The 19,397-nt window shown below is 39.1% G+C and overlaps 1 protein-coding gene across 1 annotated transcript in view; it reads right to left on the bottom strand.

The window, feature by feature from the left end:
* The window catches only part of LOC124712866 (kinesin-like protein KIF11-A), a 226,950-nt gene extending 210,151 nt beyond the window's left edge, over window positions 1–16,799 (bottom strand). Inside the window, exons 1-3 of the mRNA XM_047242904.1 lie at window positions 16,639–16,799; window positions 940–1,087; window positions 694–843 (exon numbers count right to left, since the gene is read on the bottom strand). Coding sequence (XP_047098860.1) covers window positions 694–843; window positions 940–1,087; window positions 16,639–16,694 — 354 coding nt within the window. The 5' untranslated portion in view covers window positions 16,695–16,799. The remainder of the gene's footprint in view (window positions 1–693; window positions 844–939; window positions 1,088–16,638) is intronic.
* Between the last annotated feature and the right edge of the window lie 2,598 nt (window positions 16,800–19,397).

Raw genomic sequence — 19,397 nt, 5'->3', positions numbered from 1 at the left:
TTTTGTACAAGTGGGATAAAATATGAATTTTTGTCATTTTTACTAAAGTTGTCAACTTTGCCATCAACTTGTAAACTAGTGGAAAGTAGTAAGAGAATTAAATTTTATATTCTAAGACCTTTTGTTGGCAAGTTGTAACATACAAAGTTTCAGTTTATTACACACTTACTTGGCCAGAGTTATAAAAAGCTACACCTCACATTTTTCCAAGCTGCTATTTTTTGGTCAATTTTGCTTAAAGCTATCTACATGAAAAACATTAAAATTTTTGTTAATTATTTCATTAAGAGTCAAAAAAGTTGTACAATAGGGCCTAGCCTTTTTCTTTCTTTCAAGAAAATACTCATACAGATATTATGTCTCAAAGTTGCTGAAAACTCATGGGTACTAGCTGCCAGCTGTATTATAGGGTCAAATAAATGATTATCACCTTAAGTATCAAAATAATGTTCATGAAACATTACAAGTGTCTACTGAGAACATGTACAAATGTTCACACAAAATTCCATCAAAATCCATTATCGTCATGTGGGAGTCTCTAGACCACTTAACATGGAATCAGCCTTAAACATCTAGTACCAGTACCTTCAATTAAGAAGGTGTAAGCCAGATGTTTCACTTGCTACAAAAATTCTTATCTAATATTTGAACTAACATTAAATAGAGTTAATAACAAAAATTAATTTTACTTACAGTTTGCCACGAACTTAAAGCGTTCCCCTTTTCGCCTAACATAGTGAATGTCTTTCCTGTGCCAGTCTGGCCATAAGCAAATACTGTACAGTTGTAGCCAGACAACACCTCATCAATCAATGGACTAACAACACAGTTATAAACATCAATCTACAAGCAACAGAAAAAGTTACAAATTACTGATAGAAAGGCAATGAAATAGAACATAACTCCATTCTGTAATATCAAAGAAACAAAAGCTATTACCTGTTTAGAACTGGGTCCAAAAACACTGTCAAAGGTAAAAGTTTTTGTTACTTTATCCGAAGTCCTTTCGCTGATTTTCACTTCTTTTGAACCAGAAATTTCAACGACATTAGTAGTTCTCTGATGTTTTTCCAAGTTGTTCATTGGCCTGTAGAGGGTCAATTTTTTTTCATCAACTGCACGTTATATTTTGTATCAAAAATGCCTACTGAAAATGATTGTATTAATCAAAGACAGAAAGCAAAGAAAGCTGGACATCATTTAGCACTGCCTGTGATCAGACAATATTAACTGTTAAAGTTTAAAATTACATTCAAATAAGTATGGTTAAACTCCTATGACACGGGAGAATTTAAAGAAGAAATACTACTACTAAAGTAATTAAAGTGATATTTATGATGAGTAGAAACATCTATTTGCAACATTGTTTTCTATGAAGTGTGCAAGAAGTTTCCAACCATGTTTGTTGTTTGTGTCCTGCTCCACACTAGTGACAAAATTTCATGTTCGGTACGCCCTTTAGTACAACACAAAGTCTGACAGAGAGGATGAATTAGTGCTACATTAATCACAGGCAAATGAAAAAAAAAACTTTGATTTGATAGCTTATCTTTAATGATTTTTGAGCCGAATCCAAATCTACCCTTAGTTTTTTGTATCACCCGTAGTTTTCAAGCAATATGCTTTTTATTATATAGTATACAAATCCTATGCCATACGGTAAATGAGGAAATTAATGAAACGCTTTGTTACAACATAAGCATAGTTTGTATTTACAGTAAGCTACTTAAAACAATGATACATGTTAATAGGGGTTTCACTTTTCAGCTGGAATTGGTTTGAATTATCTTTTTCTAATTTCTTTGAAGCTTCAGTGTAACTTTTTCTACGATGAGTTGCTTGCTGCACTTCTTGGTGAAGTGACCAACAGCTGGCCCCCATCATGTTGGTGTTCCAGCAGCCTTGGCAGCTTTTTTCCATCACTTTAAGTCCTGGTGAAAACGCTCTCCTTGCTCCTCACTAACATCTCCAATATGGTCCAGGAAGTAATCAAGGTGACTGTTCAAAAAGTGAACTTTCAGGCTCATTAAACATCGTAAAGTTATAAACTTCTTTAACACTGCAGCTACAATAGAAACATATTCTGGGTCTTTTTCATCTCCTAAGAACTTTGTAACGACTTGCTTGAATGATACCCATCATTCTCTCTCATTTAAGGTAATTGTGGATTCAAAGTTAACATCAAACATCAATTTTCTAATGTCAGGTCTGAAAAAGACACCTCCTTTTAGTTTAGCTTGTGAAAGGTGTGTAAACTTTTGGCAGAGATACTTAAAACACAGTCCATCTCTAGGCAAAGCCTTTACAAACTGTTTCATTAGGCCTAACTTTATATGTAGAGTTGGTAGGAATATGTTTTTTGGCTCGACAAGGTTTTTGAGTAGAATGTTGTTCTCACCAGTTTTTAAAGGCTCCCTCACTGGCAAGTCCTTTCTGTATCAGTGTTGATCCCTAGCCCTACTGTCCCATTCACTCAAGAAACATGGAAATTTGGTAATGCCACCTTGCTGACCAAGGAGCATGCATGTTACTTTTAGATCGCCACATATCACCCAACCATGAGCAGAACAGCCTATTTTATTTAGCACTATTTCTAGGTTTTCATAGCTTTCTTTCATATGTATAGAATTCCCATCAGGTATAGATGCAAACATGTTACCATTGTGTAATAAAACACCCTTTAAACTAGTTTTGGATGAATCAATAAGCAGCCTCCAGTCTTCCTTTTTTGTATTCAATACCAAACTCCCATCAGACTGGAAATGTCTGAGCAGTACACTAAATCACCGTCTTGTTGAAAAACTTGGAAAATTGCTGCTCTCTCTTTCTATACACATATATGCTGGTTCCAACTGCAATAAGTTCTTTTCTTTTAATCTAGAGCCAAACAATTCACCTTTTTCCTTTGTTAAGCCCAGATCACTGACCAAATTGTTAAGCTCAGTCTTAGTAAACAATTTGGGTTCTAGACTTTCTGTATTACAATGGAATTCATCATCATCTGGTTCATCTCAATCAGATTGTACATCAGAAAATATTTCTGTTAGAACAGAATTTAAATCATCCGGTGGTTCAGGAACCAGCAAATCTAAACCACACCCTACCAGTCAGATGGCGGACAGAAGGTTAGGGTTTGGCGATTTTCAGTGACTAGAGGGAGCAGTGTGGTGCTGGTGTGCCTGACTCACACTCCCACTTTATTATTGAGCTTACGTGGAGTTGTTTCGCCGATCTTCTTTTCAGGATAGCCGGCTGCGATTGTCTGCCCAGCTTCTTCTCTGAAGATAAGATGCTGTTTTGGAGGAACTTTTTGAACTCCGTACACTCAGGATACTTTTAAACCAATCTCACTGTATGTTCACTCCCACAAACAAGACACCATATAAATGATTCATTTTTGTAAGTCCAACAATTACTGGTCCAACAGATACTCTTACATACTTTATAACAAATACAATAGGCTAATAAGTGAATAAGTGTCTTTTCTTTTACAACATTCAACTGTTCTCAATAATGACTGAAGTAGCACTGTCACGGAGTATGTCGCATTTGCTCTTTGTGCTGGGCATGCTGCACACCTTGTGCTGTGCACACACATAATCGTGGTGCAGTAGACACAGTTCCACTTTCACACACCCATCTTTACAAGGGCGTGCGTTCGAGACGCTGGAAATACGTATGTGTCTAGAATTTACACCGAAATTCTCAAGGCACTACAAGGGTAGCTTATTACCTCCTTGTTTTTTCGGATTATGACCAGTAATATGAACACTGCAAAAGTATCAATCACTGGAATAATTTCTTGGGTCCCTCCATATCACAGGAACAACAAATCTAAAGGCTTTTTCTCCTTTTTGGGCCATTTTCTCCTATCTTTAACATACACATAACATACCTTATGCAGAGCCCAAAATTCATCTTGATCAGTGAGTTTAGATCCTAACTATGATAGATAAACCTTTTTCACAAAGTCTGTAACATTTCTTTGGTGTTTTTTAATCACAAATTCACCACAAATACACCAAAAACTGTCAGCAGAGTTTTTACAACCACAATTAGACATTGTACTAGGAAACGAGAAAGTGAAGTTAAAGTTGACAGTAAACAAAACACTATCTGTTAATACAAAGACAGAATTGACCTTTTTTGCCAGCAAATGTTTTTCAGCAGTGCTACCAATGTCATCTACATTTATTACACCTCCTTTTAAACTTATTTTAACTATATAAAAGCTGTTAAATTCTTTAAAGATTGTTTAATTTAATAAATTTAAATGTAAAATGTGAAGAAATGTAGGGTGATACAGTTTTTTTAAGTATCTTATTTGGATTTTCCTACCTAAAAACATAAGAATAAGGTATTTTGAGCATAAAAGTTTTTCTATCATATAAGCAGACTAAGACAAAGCCATTGTCATTAGGGGGCAAAACCACACTACAATGGAAGATGTGATGAAAATGATATGACACTGGAGCATTACTCTACTGCAATATTAACATGTGAATGTGTGTGTGTGTGTGTGTGTGTGTGTGTGTTTCACGGAAGTTCTCTCTCCATTTTATGATGACAGGATAAGGGTGCATCACCATATTTACGCATCAAGCTGTCTCTTAACTTTACACTGAAAAGACATTTAATAGTGAAATACAACATATACATTTAAAAAAATGTATTGATAATTGTTTTCAGCTCTCATCGGTTTACAGTTCTGAACAACAGGTCAAACACAAATATTTTAGTTACAATTTTTTTCAAGGAACTCACTTTTTTTTACCAATATCCTGAAGTGCTGCATATAGGCACTGTGTGAGAGTGGCATTTTCATCTTATTCTCCACCAATTAATAAAATGAGTTATGATATTTTTCTCTGCACACAAGAGAGAAAACTCTTGACAATGTTGACTGGAATACTCTCTTTCAAATTCTGAAGGTGGCAGTAAAAGACAGGGAACGAAAGGCTATTTACAATTTGTACAGAAACCAGATGGGACAAAAAGGGAGCATTGTTTGAGAAGGGAGTGAGACAAGGTTGCAGCATATCCCCTATGTTATTCAATGAGAAGAAATAAAAACATTGAGGCTTGCCGACGATGTACTTCTATCAGAGACAGCAAAAGACTTTGAAGAGCAGTTGAAAGAATGGAAAAAAGAGGAGTATATAAGATGAACATCAACAAAAGCGAAACAAGGATAATGGAATGTAGTCGAATTAAATCAGGTGATGCTGAGGGAATTAGATTAGAAGATATGACATACTTAACATGGCAGATGAGTTTTGTTATTTGGGCAGCAAAATAACTGATGTTGCTTGAAGTAGAGACAATATAAAATGTAGAAGACTGACGATGACAAGAAAAACATTTCTGAAGAGAAACTTGTAAACATCAAGTATAGATTTAAGTGTCAGTAAGTCTCTTCTGATTTCTGAAGGTATTTGTATGGTGTGTAGTCATGTATGGAAGTGAAACATGGACGATAAACAGTGCAGACAAGAAGAGAACAGAAGCTTTTGAAATGTGGTGCCACAGAAGAATGCTGAAGATTAGATGGGTAGATCGCGTACCAAATGAGGAGGTACTGAATGAAATTGAGACGAAAAGGAATCTGTGGCAAAACTTGACTATAATGTTGGACAAATTCTGAGGCATCAAGGGATCACCAATTCAGTACTGGTGGGAAGCTTGGAGGGTAAAAGTCGTAAAGTGAGACCGGGAGAAGAACACACTAAGCAGATTCAAGAGGATGTAGGTTGCAGTAATTACTCTGAGATGATGAGGCTTGCACAGGATAGTGTAGCATGGAGAGCTGCACCAAACCAGTCTTTGGTCTGAAGACCACAACAACATGTAAACATTTCAGCAAAAAATCAAATGGAGATTAAATTGTCTACATAACCCCTCTTCCCCTCCCATAACGATGTTTATCAAATTTGATATTTTTCTGAGGGAGTCATCTACAAGCAAAAGTAAGAACTATCAATTTCAATGCCAGATGCTTTTCATTATTATTTATACTTAATACCAAGGCTACATGGTTACAGTGCACAATCTGAGTTCTGTACAATTTACCTGTTCAAAGCTATGCTATTTTAAAATCAAGATGAATTTAAAGTACAGCATGGAGGAAGTGTTTTTTTCCGTTTCTTCTTCTTCTTCTTCTTCTTCTTCTACTACATTTTTCATACACAATCTGAATGATGTACCCTACTTTTACACATTATATGGACTGCATACTGGATGAATAAAAAGTTGAGGTCTGTTGGTCAACTCGTTACTAAGTAGTAAATCTCTGAAAATAGGAAGGGAATTTATACAAGACTAATGATGAGGTACACACCCTTGAGCCTTAAAACCTGAATTCATTAAAAAAAAAATGATTCACAGTTTTACAATTAAGCCATGTGCCAAATATGACTAAATTCTGAAATGGACACCTCAGTAACTACCAAAATATCTCCATTTACATGGAATGACCCTGAAGGAGATCCTCACACCCCAGGATCAGATGCTGAAAGTGTTTGGGTGCATCAGACAAGAGACTTTCCACGGCAAGTAAAAATTTGTTGGGTTCAAATTTTGAGTTCAGCTTTTTGACACTAGTTCTTTCCACACATCATTTGCAAAATAAATTGGAGGTGACAGGTCTAACACAAGAGTGCAACACGAAGTACTTTTCACTACACACAGAGGATATGTAGAGGTACGAAAAAATTATGTATGATAAAAGTAATTAAACACTTATTTGCCTTCAAAGTTGCATCCGAATCGCACCACTGAACTAGCTCTTAAAAATATTTATCTACAGTGGCCAAAATAAATGTTGCACGTTGACAAAACTGTAAAACTGCACACTGTGATCCAGAAACAAGCTACAATTTCCACACAATGATTTGTCTGTAATGTAATTCTAGCAGAAACTGTCCACGTTTCTACTGTGATGGGGCAGTACGTGCAGTCCATGGCAATCGCGACATCTGTAAACATTGCGCTACTTGTGCTTTGTATCATCACGAGATGTATTGCGTCAGGATGATTATGTACGATCAAAGGCTCTGCATACTCACTCCAATGGGGGTTACAAATGAGACAGGCAGATGTCGCAGTGAATGTTGGCCTGAGTCAAAGTAATGTCTCTAGAATCTGGAACAGGTTTCTAGTGACAGGACGAGTTGAGGATCATCACAGTAGCACAACAGGTTTGCAGGACTGATAGCTGTATATAACAGCGAGTAGAACTCCTAACACAATGTGACATATCTATGGCCACAGTTCTAAACAACTACAGGAGGGCAAGTGTCAACATAAACGATACAAAATAGGCTCCATGAGCAGGGATTATTTTGGAGAGGGGTTTGTGTCGCACAGGCACAAAACCACATTTTATGGACTAGGCAGCTGTGGGACATCATGCCCTTTTCTGATGATACCCACCGTCTCCATCCTGACAACATTGATATTCATGTGTGGAGGCAACGAGGACAACATTTATACTCCAACTGTATCATAGACCGCCACCCTTATCAAGGCAATTCTGTCATGTTTTGGGGTGAAATTATGTATAGCCTGGGGGCACCTCTTGTGCCAATACATGGGAAGATGACTGGTGTGAAGCATCATGACATCACTGTACACATTGTGGCTCCATCTGGTGAACATATTGGAGTCAGGTTCACACTGATTGACAACAGAGCATACTCCCATTGCCAAAATGAGCAGTTGGCAATCTTTCTGTCCCACTAGAGACCACATAGAGGCTGCTGTGGAGGAATTGAGAAATATCCCACAGGCTTATCTGAACAATTTGGTAAGGAGTATTCCTAACCGTATTTGAAACTTTTCCAGTTATGGGAGGGGGGGGGGGGCAATTGGCCCATAAACAATGTGGTATGAGAGATTAAAATGAAAAGAAACTGTAGTGTCTGAAGTGGAGTCTTTAGTAAGGTTTTGTTTTTGTTCTTGTTTATCAAGTGGGAATGTATGTATGTTTTTTATTTCCATTTTCTTGTGGCTGTATCTGACAGAACAAAATTAGTTTTGCTTCCTATTGCATCCAGTACTGACAAAGCAATATGCAATAATTATTCTATGCACAGCAAATGTAGGTCCTATTTAATTAGCTTTCCCATAGTGTGATGACAGCAGTAAAACAACCAAAGCACAGTTTAATCAGTAATAGTTTATCACCAACAATGAAGTTCAGTTTGCTGAAATACTACAACTTTGAACCTAATTACTGTATACACGAAAAATTTTCTCAAGAGTTAGGATAAATATGATTAAAGAAACCCTGATCTTTTACAGCAGGATGCAGCACATGTTCTTCCGTCGCGATACGCGTACTTTAGCAAACAGTTGACCAAGCGCATGTCGGAAGAAACAGCTCAGAAACCAGAGTTGAAATGCACACTGATAGGTGCAAGAAAGTGATATAATGAGAGTTGCGTGACCATTTTAAATATTTGTTTATTTGTATATGTGATTACCATGAAACTGAGAAATTCGAAACAGTTTTTAAGAAAAATTATGTTGCCCCATCACTATATGGTGACCAACTTTATTTGTAAGCTCATGATTTTTTTCGAATTTGGAGACACTACTGTTAGTTTGAATATATCTGCACTGGGTTAAGTTACAGCACAGCAAATTGTTTTGAGGAAAGTCTCCTCTACAACATTGTTTATTACCCAAAATATGCTTAGTTCAAAAATTACCTCCAAAGTTGGGTATTGGAAATTTAGAAAATTCACCTTTTAGACCCAAAACTAACAACCAAGGAATTATTTACCATAGTATTTTTTTTCTCTAGTTAGATGACAAACTACTGGCCTTACATAGAGAAAGAACACTGACAAATGTTTCCCTAATTTTTGAAATTTGAAAATCTTTATTTATTGTTAAGTTTGGAGCTAGTTATCTCTGGTGGGATTGACCATAAAAATTTGATTTTAGTACATTTTTTACATCTATATGATAAAGTATTGCAAAAATTTCAACATTGATATTTGACTGAACAAAGATATGAACTTTTGAAACTGAGGAAATAATTCACATTACACTACAACTTATCTTACAGTTGTTGCCTATTTAAATGGTTTATTGTTTCATTATAATAATGTGTAGTTGTACAATATTTAGTTAACACCATCACCCTATATTTAGTTGGTATTAATAATCTAAATAACAAAATATTAAACAGGAGTTTTTGCTTTAGTTCTGTTAAAAAAATAATAATTTAAAAAAATTGCATTATTCTCGCAAGTTCAAAATGAAAAAAACTAAAATAGTATACGCACGAAATTTCTCTATTGTTGAGAAGGCTACAGTTCTGTGTACGAGATTAGACCTCAAGACAAGTGTGTACAAGAGCCCAATGGGTAGAATGTAGAATAACAAGTCTTCACAGGAGCCCAGAAGTCAGTGACAAATATGTACATCAACTGTGTACCCCATTACATTTGCTGGGTGTGGCATTGTTGTCAGTCTATTCAGAAACCTCTGTCAGAGTGGATGTAACTATTTCATTGAGAGTGTAGAATATTTTGTGCACTTCTGCCATGAGTGCAATTTTTAATTAAAATAATTTCAAAATTCAATAATAAATGTCTATGGGACAGATAGTAAGTGAAGTGTCACAAAAAAGTTACTGGTTCAGTTCCAAAAACTTAAAAAATGTTAATGAGTCTGAAGAAGATACACAAACTTTGTTTACATTATGAGTAAGTCATTCTATGTCATCAGTTTGTACCACGAGAAAAAATATATACTGAGGTACAATCACATTTTTAGAAAAAATGCTCTGATCCACTGAACGTTCATAAAAAAAGCCAGTTGTTAAAAAGATTTGAAGGATATGAAACTTGGGATTGAGGGAAACAAAATTTGAACATTTGCCCTTTAGCACTAGTAAAACAGCTTCCAGAATGAAACTTATGTAATTCCTGGAAATATTCCCTGTGCCCAAATTGTTATTTGAAAATGTGTGTCATGAAACCATTTATATTCCTAATGAGGAAGCTACAAGCATACTGGATTTTGCTTGTTCTAATTTAGAGGTACCCCCTTCTTTAAAAATAAAAAAAATCACTATGGTAGCAGAATAAGAGAAAGCAAGATAAGAGTTTCAGACAAAATCAGAAAACACAGGATCATGCTTTAATAATGCAGATCCAACAGTATTTCTAAGAAATAAGAAATCTACCCCCAGAATCATTCATCACTGAATACTTGAGCTTAATTGAGGAATCAAATAAGTGTTCAGAGACACCTAAAGAGGAGAAAGTTAAAATTTTAAGTTTGCTCCCTGACTCATGGTCTAGAGTAAAAATAGCTCACAAGTTCACCATTTCTGATTATTTGTTTAGACTAACCTGAAAATTAGTGAAAGAGCACAGCATTCCACCAGTTTTAGGAAAGAATAAACAAGAAGGTATTAGTGACAAAGTAATTGAAAAGATCCAACAGTTTTTTTATGACAATGGAAACAATAGAATGTGTGCTGGTAGCAAAAATAGAAAAAAAAGAGTTGTTACAAATGGAGTTAAACTAACAAAGCAGAAAGACTAGTGCTATAAAACTGAGATGAACTTCAAGTAGCTTCCAAAAATGCTAATCCTGAAAGCAAAAGTGAAGGTCAAAATTTTGTGACTTTTGCCCGAAGTGGTGTATTTTGGCCGACTTCTCAAGATCACACGCTGTATGTGTTTGTTTGTATCATCAAAATGTCAAACTGATGACTGCAGATGCAAAACTCGATGTTAACAACCACAAAGAGTTAGGGCCTACTAAATTTTATGTTCTTTGTTACTAACAATTTATGATTGAATGATGAGTTTCTCTGATAAATGCCCTGGTAAAGAAGTCGCTCCTGAATTGTTTAGCGGATCTGAGGAAGAAATGCCCAACAATGTTACCTTCAAATGGTGGGTCACAACAACAGGTCCAAAACAACAGTGGTTAAATCTCAGGAAGATTACTCCGAATCTTTAACATTAACTTTCTAAAACACAAAGCAAGTTTTTGAAGAGCAAAACAGAGCAACTTTATGGCACTGAATGCATAGCCCTAGCCGATTTTACAGAAAACTTAACATTTACGGTTCAGGATGGTTGGTTTTCTGGTTTAGAAGGGGGGGGGGGGGGGGCTGCACCAAACTGCGAGCTCATCTGTCCCTTGTTCCCAGTAGAACAATTACCCTAGGGAAAGAAGAAAATGAAAATGTACGGCACAATAAGTGGAGCAAGGAACAACCAGAAGAACGACAGAAAGGAGAAGCCAGCCACTCTGCAACACATTAAAACTTACACCCTAAATGCTCGAGGGTGGGCAACAAAGAGGGACAAACGACATGCACTAAAACTTACATCAAATGATAAAACCCACCCTCACGAATAAAACGTAAAACTGAAGCTTCTGTTGAGGCATTGTCACCCAACACTGAAGGTATGGTGCTGGGAAAGTTAAATGTCCACCACAGAGCAGATAAAAGGGAGCAGTCCAGCAAGAGGTCATTTGGGAGCCATAGCAACACTGAGACATGTCCTCATGATGAAGGAGGTAACAATGTGTGAGCCATGTATTGCCAATGTGACAAAGAATAACAGATTCCCTGCGAGAAGCCCGCAGGGAAGACTTCCACACATTTGCAGTCTCCTAAATGACATGCAGTTTGTTGTGCATACTGTTATGCCACTCCGTCTCCCAAAGCCTAAAAACCTTGCGGTGTAAGACAGAGATGCCCATTTCCAGGAGAGGTTTCCGTGTATCCTGTTTGGCCAGCCTGTCAGCAAGTTCATTGCCTGGGGTCCACACAAACACCACTGAATGACTGGATCATTCCAGGGCAGAGATGGACTCCTGGATGTTCGCTACCAAAGGATGGCGAGGGTAGCACTGGTCGATAGCTTGTGAGCCGCTCAGGGAGTCAGAACAGAGAAGAAATGACTCACCAGAACAGGAACGGATGTACTGAAGTGCACGAGATATGGCCATCTCTGCAGTGAACATACTGCAGCCAACGGGCAAGGAATGCTGTTCAGTGTGGCCTCTGTGGACATAGGCAAAGCCAACATTACCATCAGCCAACGAGCCGTCGGTGTAAACAACTTCAGAGCCTCAGAACACGTCAAGAATCGAGAGGAAGTGACAGCGGAGAGTGGCGGGGTTAACAGAGTCCTTAGGGCAATGCAAAAGGTTCAGACGAAGCCTCGGCCGGGGATTACTCCATGGGGTGAACATGGATGGACCTCAAGTAGAGGTGGTAAAAGGAAGGACTCCAATTCGGAGAGAAGGGATCACACGTGAATTGCAATCGTGAGCCCTGAACTGGGCCGCTGATGCAAGAGATGAACTGCCACAGGAGGGAAAAGGAGACAGTATTTTGGATTCTCAGAAGAACTACGAAAGTGTGCAACATAACTGGCAACCAGTTGAGCACGTCAGGGGGGACTCCTCCCTCCACCAGGACACTGGTCACCGGACTGTTTTTAAAAGCTCCCGTCGCTAGGTGTATGCCACAGTGGTGCACTGGGTCGAGTAAATGCAACATTGAGGGTGCTGCCGAACCATAAACCAGACTCTCAGTCAAGGCAGGATTGAACAAGGGATCTGTAGAGCTGCAGCAGTGTAGAGCGATCTGAACCCCAGTTAATGTTGCTCAGGCAGTGGAGAGCATTTAGGTGCTTATAAGCTGACAAAGGTGAGGTAGCCAAGTCTATCGGGCGTCGAAAACCAGTCCTAAAAATCAATACATCTCCACTACACTGAGTGGATCATCATTAAGATAAAGTTCAGGTTCCGGATGAACGGTACGATGCAGACAGAAGTGCATGAGACACGACTTCGCAGCTGAAAACTGGAAGCCGTGGCCTGGAGCCCGTGACTGCGCCTTGTGAATTGCTCCTTGTAGGCACTGCTCAGCAACACCAGTACTGGAGGAGCAATACGAAATGCAGAAGTCACCTGCATACAGAGAAGAGGAGACTGACGGTCCTACAGCTGCTGCTAGGCCGTTAGTGGACACTAAAAATAGAGATACACTCAATACAGAGCCCTGCAGAATGCCATTCTCCTGAATAAAGTGGGGTGGGGGGCTATGGGACACACCAACTTGGACATGCGAAGTATGGAGCAACAGCAAGTTTTGAATAAAAGTCGGGAGCGTGCCCCGGAGGCTCCACTCATTCAATATGGTAAGGATATGTCGCCAGGTCATGTCGTACGCTTTACATAAGTAAAAAAAGACGGCAAGCAGACATTGGCATCTGGAAAAGGCTGTTCGGATGGTAGACTCTAGGGACACAAGATTGTCAGTGGTAGAGCGATCCTGGCGGAAGCCGCCCGGACATGGAGCCAGTAGACCACATAACTCCAGGACCCAACCCAACTGCCAACACACGATACGTTCCAGCAGCTTACAGAGAACGTTGGTAAGGCTGATGGGTTGATAGCTATCCACATACAGCAGATTTTTACTAGGTTTTAGCACCAGAACGATGGTGCTCTCCCGCCATAGCGGTGGAAAGACCCCATCACACCACATCCGGTTAAAGATGACGAGAAGATTTTGCTTGCAGTCAGACAAGAATCATCTGACTGTGGATCTAATCCGGCCCAGGAGCTGTGTCGGGGCAATGTGCAAGGGTGCTGAGGAGCTCCCCCTCTGTAAATGGGGTGTTATAGGGTTCACTGTGGCATGTAGCAAACAAGAGGACTTTCCTTTCCATCCACCGTTTGAGGGTGCGAAAGGCTGGGGGACAGTTCTCCGACACAGGCTCAAGCATAGTGCTCAGCAAAGTGCTCTGCAATCTCGTTTGCATCGGTAGAGAGCACGCCATTCATGTTAACGCCACGGACACCTGTTGGGGTCTGGTACCCAAAAAGACGTCCAATCTTCATCCAGACTTGGGAAGGTGACATATGGCACCCAATGATCGACATGCACCTCTCCCAACGCTCCTGTTTCCGTCGATTTAGAAGCAGACGAACACGGGCACAGAGCCACTTAAAGGCTATTAGGTGTTCTAGGGAAGAGTGCCGCTTATGTCGCTGTAGAGCTCGCCAACACTCTTAATTGCCTCAACAACTTCCAGTGACCACCAAGAGACTGTCTTCCGCCAGGGACACCACACAGAACGAGGGATCACATTTTCCGCCGCAGAAATTATCGTTATAGTGACCTGCTCTATCACAATGTCGATGGCACCACGTGGGTGAGATTCAACTGTTACAGCAGAGGTGAAGGCTACCCAGTTTGCCTTGTTTAAAGCCCATATAGGTAGGCAGTCCATGGGCACGAGGCTGGGTGAGTGGCAGGAAGATGGGGAAGTGGTCACTACCACACAGGTCGTCATGTGCTCTCCAGTGGATAGATGGGAGAAGTCCTGAGATGCGAACTGATAAATCAATGGCCGAATAACTACCATGAGCCACACTGAAATGTGTGGCAGCCCCAGAATTTAAGAGGCAGAGGTCGAGTTGGGACAGTAAATTTTCGACATCTCTGCCACGGCCAGTAAGCGTGGTGCTACCCCACCAGGGTTTATGGGTGTTATAATCTCCCAAAAGTAGGAAAGGTTTGGGGAGTTGATCAATCAGTGCAGCCAATACGTTCAGGGGTACCGCACCATCTGGAGGGAGATATACATTGCAGACAGTTATTTCCTTCGTTGTCCATATCGTGACAGCCACAGCTTCAAGAGGAGTTAGAAGGGGCACAGGATGAAATACAAGGGTACCGTTGGGTCAATGACCAGGCAACAGTGCATCTATTTGTTCTGTACTTCAAAAATGAGACACATAGCTTGCAGTTCTTCAATTTGCATTCTAAGAGACTATGTGGAGCAAAACACTGCAGTTGGTCATGTGTTTCAAAAGTATGTAACAAATTACGTAAAAGAAAAGTTGCTCGAAGTTGACAAGCTCATATACTTTTCAGGTGGAAGTTGTAGATAACACAAAAAAAAATCTTTGCAACCACAAAGTAGATCTTGGATTGGAGGCCAAATGGCGCTTTTTTGTCTCTTGTCACGGAAAAAATGCTTGCAATGTAGTAGGGGCACAATAAAACATGAGGTGAGTAAAGCCAGTCTACAAAGACCTAATTATTACATTAGGGGACATGTATGTCTTTTGCTAAGATAATATTAAAGGCATCACCTATTTCGTCATCAAGAAAGAAGAGGTAATTCACATAAAAACACTCCAAACAAGATTTGAAAACTGTATAGCAATAGAAGGGACAAGGCAATTCCACATTGTGTGCATGGCATTGAAGAAAACTTACTTCATGTTATGTAACAACAGAAACTACAATTTATAAGGCTCATTGTGCCAGTCAAATCACATCTCTGTCTTCAACACTGAATGATTATAGTGGCATGTGTGTACGATGGACAATGGTGACTTGCACAGCTTGAAGTAATAGACATGGAAAACAATGATATTTTTGTGCATTTTTACCACCCTGCTGGCTCAAGAATGTCATTCAAGAAATCTACTAGCAAAGTTCGGATACCAATAAAACTTATTAAGAATGTTTTCAGTGTTGCACTTACCACAGCACCTGGGAGGTCTTATTCTGGGTCACAAAAGCTATCTGAAGAAATAAGTGTTCTTAACAATTACCATTAGGATTAGAAAGCACATCTGAGAAGGATGTTAGGCCTAATAGAAAACGATTATTTTAAATGTCAAGATTATACAAATGTTTGGTTAAGTAAATTTTCGAGTTTATTCACATAATTCCGTGCCTTAACTTCACTAAAAGTTAATTACATCTAGCCCATATGATGTGAATTTGGCAACACTCGTAAGATCAATTTTAGTTTAATCATTTCCTCACTTCCAAAAATTCACGCACTTGTTCACAGTCACAATATCAGTGTTCAAATTTTTACAGTGCTTTGCTACCATACAGGTGTATAAGATGTACAGAAATCAAATTTTTATATTCAGTCCCACGAGAGAGAGAGAGAGAGAGAGAGAGAGAGAGAGAGAGAGAGGGGGGGGGGGGGATGCATCAAAGGATTCAACTAACTCAGTACAGGCCGACATTTCCAGCGTCATACAATTGCAATAATAGTTGTGTTCATTAGTAAAGACGTAAACAGACAGCGTAACTGCAACATGAACAAAGAGAGAGAACCAAAAGTCTCACCACCGGTTCATCATGCCAAGGCCTAACATAACATTTCACCCGCTAACATCTTAGCTCCATAGACTTTCACTTACCAATATTACACAAAGATGTACAACAATAAATAAAATTAGTTCGAAACAAATATAAAAAGGCAGTTCTGTTACACAATAACTAATGATGCATCATGTCCCTGTACCAGTTTCAGTTAAACAAAACATTGCTTGTTAAAGCACCACAGCATTACTATTTCATTACAAACAATTCAAACATTTTGGAAGAGAGAAACAAAAAGTTTAAATTCAGATTTGCAATTCGAAGTCTTTAGTTGCACAAAATGTTGGCAACCAATTTACTCGGCGCACTGCAAATTGCATAAATTGGCTTGCAAACAGCGATTAGCATAGCAAAGGGGAAGAAAACTAAACTTTAAACCCCCATGGTCCACATTGGTAGACATGACATTTACCCGGCAAATCAAGCTATCCGCCGAAATCAGTACATACCTAACTCTAACAAAAACTTTAATGTTCTGGTTTTTTTCTTTCTTCTTGGAATTCATGATGTACACAAACCAAAAACAATCAATAGGTGGCCAACCGTCAACGGAAACAACTATCAGTTCAGCACGTATTTTCAAACTGTGTACGATCTGCAGCAAGCGCTCCGATTGGCTGCAACAAACAACGACCATCACACAAACTGTGGCGGGTGATGTAAATATTCGATTCTCAAATCGATAGATATCGAATCACATATGTAACCAGATCCATAACAAGAGTTAAATGCAAACGAAACCGAAACCCAAACGTTGGAACCACGAACAAATTTCATACAGCAATCAATTAGAGGTGACAAACATATTTATAAAAGATATAATACATGAAGACGAAAATACTGTCTGCTATAGCAAATAAATGCACGTAAATATATTGTATAAATACTAGAAATAAGAACAATCTACATAAAGATCTAAAATCACTTACCTTGGTCCAAAAAGGGGTCCAATACACAGGAACAACAATTTTCAATAAATTTCCAGCAACCATTAAAAACTTGGTTTCAGATGAAGCACGGTTTAAACAGAGTTTCAGACTTTTCGATATGCAACTCCTTCCAGTCTGTAGATGAATATCTTAACAGGGACTGTTAGACCAGCTCAAGCAAAAATGTGGTTAGATTTCAGTTTTGACAGCACTTCATCACAACAGTCAAGAATAGATTTTGTGTATGATAAAATTATTAAAAGTGCATAACAATGTTTCATTCTGACAGTGTATTAATTCTTAAATCTGTAAATATTAGCAGCTCCTGTTTACTGTTGCGTATTCGCGTGTTTTGACAATCTCCTGACAAATGATCATTGTAGTAAGTATTATATTCCAATATTTTATTGTTTTATGTTATGCTTACTGAGACGTTCCATACCATGGTTATCATTTCATTTTTTGGGTCGATGGAACGAAAACTGAATCTAATACGATCTAATCTAATCATTTGCAGAGACACCGCTCTCGGGGAATTTTAAAATTATACAATATTCGTTAATCTAATTTCAAATAATTCTATTTTTTACCTCCACATCTGCCACATCACACCCTGGCGTTATTTCCTGCATACAGTCTACAATTTCGACAGTGCATCGTCTCTCAGCTCACAATGTTTAACTGCGATTCACATATCAGGAAACGGAGTGTAAGGACACACGAAAAAATTCTACAATATATACCCAATAACAACATTCACGTAGGCAGTCAATGGCAAACGACAAGGAAAAGCCCGTAACAGTTAAAGTTTTTATGAGAAGATAGCTTTCTCCTTGACACTAGTGGAGCGACGCTGTCATATTCTGCTGTTGTAAGTTAACCTTGTGGCGTTGGACGAAAATATGGAAACGTAGCGAGAAATTCATACTTGAACATAAAATGTACATGCTAGGAGAGCCTGCAGGCTGCGTTGTTGTATCTGACCACAAGCAGCATCTATGCAATGTTCCCAATACGATGCAACTGCCCCTCATAGGCGGAACAGTGTTCCGTTTAGTTTTGCATTATATTGGAGCTAGGTGAATTAGAATGTGGGCAATTTGTTGATACTCGTATGATGTGTAATTCCACCATCAAGTTACTGTAGGTGAAGTGTTTGATGTTTCAAGAGGCATCGTATCGAAGATTTATACAGCTTACAGGGAAACAGAAAAATGTTCTTCCGCTAAGTCACAACGCGGTCGAAAATGTGTTTTGAATGATCATGACTGACTGTGACCGAATACGATGGTGAACAACAATAAGACGACGACAAGTTCAGAAGTCACTACAGAGCTGAATGTCACACTCTCGAACACTGTGAGCATCAAGACAACACGAAGGGACATCCGGAAGCAGGGAATAGCAGGCCGAGCTGGAATTCCAAAACTACTCCCAATGCCGACCGAAGTGGCTGAGCGGTTCTAGGCGCTACAGTCTGTAACCGAGCTACCGCTACGGTTGCAGGTTCGAATCCTGCCTCGGGCATGGATGTGTGTGATGTCCTTAGGTTAGTTAGGTTTAAGTAGTTCTAAGTTCTAGGGGACTGATGACCTCAGAAGTTAAGTCCCATAGTGCTCAGAGCCATTTGAACCATTTTTTTGAACCACGCATCAGGGACGTAAACGGCTGGATCAGGAAAACGTGGTGTCGTAGCCACAAAACATGGACTGTGGAACAACTGAAGAACGTCGTTTTGTTGAATAACTCTTGTTGACTCATCTCAAGTGTTTTTTCAACTACTGTGAGAGTTTATGCCCCAAGGGTGAAACATGGTGGGTATGTGGTGATGGTTTTGGCATCCATATCCTTTTATTCTATGGGCCCCACTGTTACTCTGTAAATTCGAACTGCGGGGAGTGCTCGTTTGACAACAATAGAAGCAAACGTTACGTCATTTTGACGTCATGTGCAATATCGTCAGCCGCATGATCAGCTATCTACTTTGTGACAAAGAAACATATGAAAATTACTGCTCCTGGATTTACTCACAACAATTTAAGCTGTCCTCTTAGGTACCTGGTTAACCACACACTAGGAAATTGCCACATATAAGTAAATAAACAGCGAAATACTTGTGACAAGGAAGAATATGAATGTTGTTGCTGCTCGTTTCACTGTTAGTAATTTAACCCTCCGCTGGGGACGTGGGATCTTTTGAGACCCCATACCACTTACACGACGTACACTTCATTATTTGATGGATCTGCAGCACTCGTGGTCCCTAACATCTCTCTCAT

Source organism: Schistocerca piceifrons, chromosome 1, assembly GCF_021461385.2.
Source record: "Schistocerca piceifrons isolate TAMUIC-IGC-003096 chromosome 1, iqSchPice1.1, whole genome shotgun sequence".
Classification (NCBI taxonomy): domain Eukaryota; kingdom Metazoa; phylum Arthropoda; class Insecta; order Orthoptera; family Acrididae; genus Schistocerca; species Schistocerca piceifrons.
This window is presented reverse-complemented; position numbering and strand designations above follow the sequence as displayed.